Here is a 7,897-nt window from a genome sequence, read left to right as displayed (position 1 = left end):
ACAATATTTTCTTTACCTTTCCTTAAAAAGCAACAATTTAAAGACCATTTTATTTGAGTTTAAAGAAAACCCCAGGGCAGGCAAGCTTTAAATCTCAGAAGCTGCCCGGGGGAAGAAGAGCCAAAGCCAGACTGAGTTAGGCTTGGAAGTTGGCCACAAGTTAAACAAGCAGCCTTGGTTATTGCCAGCATCTGTGAGAAAATGAAAGAAAAAAGAAAGAAAGAAAGAAAGAAAGAAAGAAAGAAAGAAAGAAAGAAGGAAAGAAAGAAGCCATATCTTTCTGAGTCAGAAAGACAGATTCAGCCAACAGCACCTTGAGGTGGGTTTGGAACGACAGCTCTAGGCTACAGGCACTCACCACATTATTTCTTGAAGGGACAGTTATTCTTTCTGTCTCTTTAGCTTGACTTAAAATGAATCCAACTCCCTGAGGGTTTTTTTCGTTTTTGTTTTTGTGTTTTGGCCTGGAGATTGACACACCCAGCTCGAACAACTCTTTCGTTACTGGATAGCTTGGAATGTTAGGTATCCTTCCAGTCAAAGCTACAGCTTTCCCTAATGGGCTTCCACAGAGCCCCGACCAAAACTGCTGGAATGTCCGGCTCCGAAGAAGGGATATTCCTAAAGTCATTTTGGAGATGGGCTGAAATCGGGATGTGGACATCATCCACGTTTATCCCTCAACTCTAGAGACACAGCTTCAGAGCTTTTTTCGGGAAGGGAGCTCCAGTCCCGCCCACCCTACCCTGTGACCTCCAGGCAATGGGTGGGGCTCACTCAAGAGAAGACAAGTAACCACAGTTGCCTTCTGGCGTTTTTTGACTGGAGAACCAAGGACCTTTCTGCTACCAGTGCTCTCAGGGACAAAAATTTCTTGAAGTTAACCTGTTAAATTTATTTGGAAGTTTACTAACGTCTGTGAACTACGCCACCGGTGCTTTTGTTTATACAAATTGTAAGCCTCGCTTGGGTTTTCAGCTCTCTTTGGACTTCAGCATGAGTGCATCCCGCTGGCTGGCTTGTGCGGTGCTCTCTGCCTTCTGTGTTTTACGAGCCAGCTCTCTGGACACTTTTGTGGCGGCTGTTTACGAGCACGCCGTGATCCTGCCTAGTAGCACGCTGTTGCCTGTGTCCCACAGTGAGGCTCTGGCATTAATGAATCGCAATCTGGATCTTCTGGAAGGAGCGATCGTAGCAGCAGCAAAGCAGGTACCCTCTCCTATCTCAAGTCCTGAGCGGGATGGGGGTAGGGGAGTGTGTGGGAGTACGTGGGAGGGGTGGAGGTGGTTCTCAGAGAACTGGGTTACTGCCAGGGTCAGTAATATTTACAATATTAGCATAGCCAACGTTCTTTGTTTTATTAGAACAGTTTACTTCAAAACTATTATATATACCTAACAAACGGAGCGAACAAAGATGGAAATATTTTGCTCATTATTTAAGTAGGACTTTGGGGAAGTGGCTATATATTGTATATTTTTGTTTCCATTTTCAGCTAACCATGGAGGCTAAAGTATAACCAGGACAACAGGGACCAATTGCTCTTCTTCTTCTTCGAAAAAAAAATTTCTTTATGTGTATGAGTGCTTTGCCTGTGTGTACCTCTGTGTACCAGGTGTGTGCCTGGTCCCTTCAGAGGGCAGAAGGCATTGGCTCTTTTGGAACTAGAGTCCCAGGCAGTTGTGAGCAACCTTGAGAGTGCTGAGACTTGAACCTGGGTCTTCTGGAAGAGCAGTTAGTGTTCTTAGTCTGAAGCCACGCCCCCTTCATTAATATTTTAAACTATAATAGCATCAGTGTATGTTTGTGCTCTGGTTTGTAGGAATCAGATAAGTTTAAAATCTGACCAGACAAGATCTGGAGTGTTCCAAGGGTGTGGCCACACAGACTTCCCACTTATAGTCCGGAAACAATTAAACCGGTTACAAACTCCTTCCACTAAGCATCATGGTCATCAGTTCATTTTAATTTCACCATCAAAGTATGTGTGTCAATGTTCTTGAATTGGACGAAGTGTAAAGTTTAAAGCAAACCCTGTGGTCATGCTACAGGGGTGTAAGTAAGATTCTCATAGGTCAGTTATAGACCAGGGACATGGAAAGCCAGGTAACAGTAATAAATACAAACACACTGGGTAGCTGGTGTAATGGCACACACTATTAATCCCAGTGATCCAAAAGCAGAGGCAGGTAGATCCCTGTGAGTCTCAGGCTAACCAGGGCTGCATACACAGTGAGATCGAGTCTCCAATAAAAATTTTCTATATATTAAAATGTAAAAGATTGTTCCATATTGATATTGTATTTCACCCTTAGTCCAAACTGTTTCTTTAAGGACCACGGCAACCTTCAAGGTGGATCTCCAATTCCAAAGTGTGCAGGTTAGCTGAGAGATTACGCTAAGCAAGGAATAGCCTAGCTGACCTGTGTACGAGGTCCTTCCTCCCACGGAGTGGGAATCACGTTCATGCGTGCTGTGTAGGAGAATCCTGAGGCAGAAACAGGGATTGAGTTATAAATCAGTCCAGGCAGGCACAAGTGACCAAAGTTCAAAGAGGGGTTGACTTGGGGGAAGAAATAGGTTTATAATTAATGGGAACAGGGGTCTACAGAGCAGCGAATGGTATAGACAGCAGTTAATGTTCATGAAAAATCTCACCAGTGTGAAAATGGCAGGATATTTAATTAAAATAAAAGGGCTTAGCAAAGTCAGATGTATACTTGTAATCTGAGTGCTTGGGAGATGGAGGCAGGAGGCTGAGGAGTTTAAACTTATTCTAAACTATACAGTTTGTTTGAGGACAGGCTGGGCTACATGAGATCCTGTCTCAAAACAAAACAAAGCAAAACAGCTTGCAAAAAGAAAAATAGAGAAAATAGAATAAGATTAAAAGGTGCCCAAATAGCAATTTTCCACTTAATTCCAACCCCCTCCCCTCTCTCTGAGATGGCATCTCTCTCTCTCTCTCTAGTTCTGGCTGGCCTCCACACATGGAGCTCCTCTACCACACCCAGCTTGACACTTAATTTTCAGCTCTTCCTGCAGCTCTTCTCTGACTATTTGCCTGTGGGAGAAGTGTTTTAACTCTCTGTTTCTAACAGGGCGCACACATTATTGTGACTCCAGAAGACGGGATATATGGCATGCATTTCACCAGGGATACTATCTACCCCTACTTGGAGGATATCCCGGACCCTCAAGTGAACTGGATCCCCTGTGATAATGCAGATAGGTGAAGAAACAGTACATGGGGGGGAGTGGGTAGGAGGACATCTAAAGGGGAGTGTGGGGAGGGTAGATATGATCAGATTTTACTATATACATATGAGAATCTCTCAAATAGAAACAGCAAAAAAATTCAAGCCCGGTGTGGTGCACACATTTAATCCCAGCACTCAGGAGGCAGAGGCAGGTAGACCTCTGTGACTTCGAGGCCAACCTGGCCTACAGAGCAAGTTCCATGACCCCCTTTACCACAAAAAATAAAACATTAAGAATTCAATTACAAACCTCTAGTTGTTTTACTTGGGAAAAAGGCTGTTGAAAACATCGAGCAGGTCTTGTGTTGGTCAGACTGCCACTGCTATCTAAGAAAGGAGACCCAAAGTTTCAGAGGTTTTAATCTACGCTCATCTGGCCCCATTTCTTTAGGCCTGTGACGACATCATGCATCATGGCAGCAAGGCATGGCAGAGCTGTTTTAATTCACTTCAGGGTAGTCAGAAAGGAAAAAAAGAGGAAGGGGACGGAGTTCTGATACCTATTCAGCAGCGGTTCCCTCCCGTCCATGACACACCCTTCTCTTAGTTTTAACCTCTTAAAGTTTCGCTGTCTTTAATAGTACCTTGGACTAGGAGCCAGGCCTTCCACATAGACCTACCATTCACCAGTTTGGTTTAAGTTCCATCTTCTGTGAATATATTTATCAAGGCGATGAACACAAATGATGAGGTCATCATCAGTCAATGCTCTAACACTGGTTTCTATTTCCTGGCACCAAAGGGAATCACACCCAGTGGGAATACTTCTAGAGCCTGAAAGAATGACAGCATATAACTAGCTTCAGGTCTTAGAGGCTGTTGGTAGGAGGAACACAACCCAAGATATTAGCGAGTCTGTATCTGCCTTTTCCCCTGGCTTCTCTGCTTGCAATGCCTTCCCCTTCAGTATCAGTCATTGCTCTCATTACTCCGGCAAAATATCCAAATATCCAGGAAGGAGCAATTTCAGGAAGGAAGGAAGGAGAGGGAAGGGAGAAAAGAAGGAAGAGAGGAAGGGATGGATGGAGGAAGGAACGAAGGGAGGGAGGGAGGGAGGGAGGAAGGAAGGAAGGAAGGAAGGAAGGAAGGAAGGAAGGAAGGAAGGAAGAGTTTCTTCTGGATTGCAGTCAGAGTGGGTACAGTCTATCATAGGAAAGACCCTTTGGCAAGGAGGGTGAGACCATGGCCGGTGGGCACAACTCACCGGGAAGCAGAGAGAGATGAACGTCCCTGTTCAGCTAGCTTTCTTCTTCCTTGGTTTTGGTTGTTGTTGAGGCAGAGTCTCACTAAATAACCTTGCGTGGTCTAGAGTTTGACATTTAGACCAGGCTGACTTAAACTCAGAATCCCCCTGCCACTGCCTCCCAAGTGTTGGGATTCAAGGAGAGGACCACCACAGCCATCTGAGGTGTGTTTCTTGGAGGTATCGTGTAGCTGGGTCTCCTAGTATTTAATTTAAATTGCTGGTCTATGTCTTTCAGAGAGTTTAGATCATCGTGATTCCGAGCTATTATTCAAAGATACGAATTCACTGTTGTCACATCTTTCTTGTTAAAATGTTTGGTATGTTTCTCTTTTCCTAGTCTGCCTTTGCTTATATACTGTTCTAGTGTGGTTTATTCTTCCCTGTAAATTCATAGGCATGAGCATCTCTCTTTCACATGTAAAATTCCTTCAAGGCTCTTCTGTAGGGGTATCCTTAATGGCCATGACCTCCTTTCTGTTTGGCTAACCAGGCACATTTTTCTTTCTCTCTCAATTATGAAGGGTGGCTTTGCTGGATATAATACTCAGGTTGACAGTTAATTTTCTTTCAAAACCCGAAGTTCATTGCTCCATGCTTTTGATGTTTTTTTTTTTAATTTTTAGAAATCTACCACTATTCTGATAGATTTGTCTTTTACCTTTGACCCACTGTTTCTATGACTTTCCAAACATTTTCTTAACTTAGAATGGTAGCTATACTGTTACATAGGGAAGTTCTCTTCTTGTCTTCCTTGTTTGGTGTATACATTTGGGTGGCCATCTCTTTCTGTAACTCCAGGAACCTCCCTGCTACCATTTTAAAAAAGTAAAGATTTATTTTATGCGCATGAGTATTGTCTTCATGTACACATGTGTGCCATGTGCATGTTAGGTGACTGGGAGGGTCAGAAGAAGTCCTGGGTGTCCTAGAATTGGAGGTAGGAATGGTTGTGAGCTTTCATGTAGGTGCTAGGAACTGAACCCAGCAACAAATACTACTCTTAACCACTGAGCCATCTATTGAGTTCCTCTGTTATTTATTTATTTAAAAAATTATTTATTTATTATGTTTACAATATTCTTCCTGCCTGTATACTTCCATGCCAGAAGAGGGCACCAGATCTCATTATAGATGATGATGAATCTCCATGTGGTTGCTGGGAATTGAACTCAGGTCCTCTGGAAGAGCAACTAATGCATTTAATCTCTGAGTCATCTCTCTAGCCATGTTATGATTTTATAAATATACTTTTATGCCCTTTACCTATACTTTTTACTTCTTCTGTGCCCATGCATGAATTTGGGCTTTTAATGGTGTCCTTTAGATATTGCATGTACTGCTGGCATTTCCCTCTTTCTTTTTATTTATTGTTGTCTGTGTGTCTTAATTTGTCTTCCTGTCTTTAAGCCTTAGCATTCCGTCTTCCACTTACTTCAGTCTGCTGCTAGGGCTTTCATACCCTCTTCTAAATCTTGTAGTGTCTTCCTTAGTTCACTTAGCTATTTGTCCTCGCTGTCTTCGATGAGGAGTCTACGTCCTCTTGAATTCTGTTCTCTGATGTCATTTATGAGTCTGTGGCTGCCATTCTGTTCAACACCCTATACTCATGCCTGTATGTTCATTGCCTGCTCTTTCTCTTTGAAGTTCATGTCTGTGGGATTGGAGATTTTCAGGAGTCTTGTTCCATTTTTTTTCATGTATCACATATTTTCCATTTGGCATCTGCACAACTGGAATTAAGCTGTTGGATTAAAAAACAAGCAAACAAACAAAATAAACAGAAACTTCCTCCCTTATTGTTTCAGCTGAAGTGTTTGTAGAATCCCAGAGGGACTTGTAATAAGATTGAGGCATCATGCCTTCCCTTTGGGCTGGGGTTGGGGTGCATACTTTAATTATTACTTTTTGTTATTAATTTGCTATTATTGTTGTTGTTGTTGTTGTTTTGATTTTTTTGAGACAGGGTTTTTATGTGTATCCCTGGTTGTCCTGGATCTTACTCTGCAGACCAGGCTGGCCTCAAACTCAGAGATCTGCCTGCCTCTGCCTCTTGAATACTGGAAATAAGGGCATGCATGTGCCAGCACTGCCCAGATGATGTATGGTTTAATACCTAAGCCTTCAGCCTATATGCTTAGGGCACCAGTCACATGTCCCAAGACCATTCCAAGAGCAGATTATCAACTCCCGAAGCAACCTCAGTTGAAGGCAAGGCCTGCATTGCAATTGGAATTCTTTCTCCTTATCAGGGCCCAGGGTACCTGCAATCTTCATCATAACCAAAGTGTGCTTACTCCACTGCATTTCAGTTGACAGGACTCTTTCTCTTCTGGAGATACCACCTCTCAGTGGGTGGGGAACCAGGCTTTGGAGTTTGGATATGTGTACTTCCTACTTTTCTGTTGAACTGACTGATTGTAGAATCTCTCAGGTTTGCTGTCTCCACGCTCCAGCATAATTTGTTGAGTCTCAGATTGTGGAGATTAATTTCTCAGTGTCTGCTTTCACAGTATGGAATATCATTCAAAATTGTGATTTTTCTGGTTTTTTTGCTTCTGATCATCTTCATTTCCTTGTGTTCTCAGAGTAGGGGATCGAGGGGGTTTTCCTTCACTACTTCGGTCAGAGTTTTATGGTACAGTCTTCCTTCTTAACACATCTAAAATTCTTTAAGTGTGCACCTCTGACTGGCCTGGAATTTGCTGGAATTTGTAGCAGGCTGTCCTCACAGAGATCTGCCTGCCTGTGCCTCTGAGTGCTGACACTTATACTAGCTTTTGATTTTATCTTATCTCTGCCTTTTGCTGCTTATTGTGATCAGTGCCTCTGGTCTTCCCATATTTCTCAGCTTTTTGTTTGTTGGTTGGTTTGTTTCTGAGCTTAGGTAGTCCCAGCTCTTTTGGATCTCATTATATAGACCAGGCTGGTTTTGACCTCAGAGAGATTTGACTGCCTCTGCCTCTCCAATGCTGGAATTAAGTAAAAGGCCACAACACCTGCTTGATTTATTTATTTACCTATTTATTTATTCATTTGTTTATCTTTTTGAGACAGGATTTCTCTGTGTAGCTCTGGCTGTCCTAGAACTCACTCTATAGACCAGGCTGGCCTTGAATTCACAGAGATCCTCTTGCCTCTGCTTCCAAGTGCTGAGACTAGAGATGTGTGCCACCACCACTGAGCTGAACTTCTTTTTTTAAGACAGACTTTCATAAATTCCAAAGTGGCGCTGCATTTATTACGTGACTGTGAATGACCTTAAACTTCTGTTCCCGGTTCCCTGCCTTTACTGTCCTAGGACAGGGATCACTATCACTGGGATTATAGCTATGTCACCACACCCAGTGTATTCAGTGATGGGGAGAGAATCCTGTACTTTAAGAATGCTAGG

At 43.0% G+C, this 7,897-nt stretch overlaps 1 protein-coding gene across 1 annotated transcript in view; it reads left to right on the top strand.

Moving 5' to 3' along the window:
- Window positions 1-996: 996 nt before the first annotated feature.
- The window catches only part of Vnn1 (vanin 1), a 16,967-nt gene continuing 10,066 nt past the window's right edge, over window positions 997-7,897 (top strand). The window contains exons 1-2 of the mRNA XM_005360929.3: window positions 997-1,209; window positions 3,102-3,232. Coding sequence (XP_005360986.1) covers window positions 997-1,209; window positions 3,102-3,232 — 344 coding nt within the window. The remainder of the gene's footprint in view (window positions 1,210-3,101; window positions 3,233-7,897) is intronic.

Source organism: Microtus ochrogaster, linkage group LG4 (genome assembly GCF_000317375.1).
Source record: "Microtus ochrogaster isolate Prairie Vole_2 linkage group LG4, MicOch1.0, whole genome shotgun sequence".
Classification (NCBI taxonomy): Eukaryota; Metazoa; Chordata; class Mammalia; order Rodentia; family Cricetidae; genus Microtus; species Microtus ochrogaster.
This window is presented reverse-complemented; position numbering and strand designations above follow the sequence as displayed.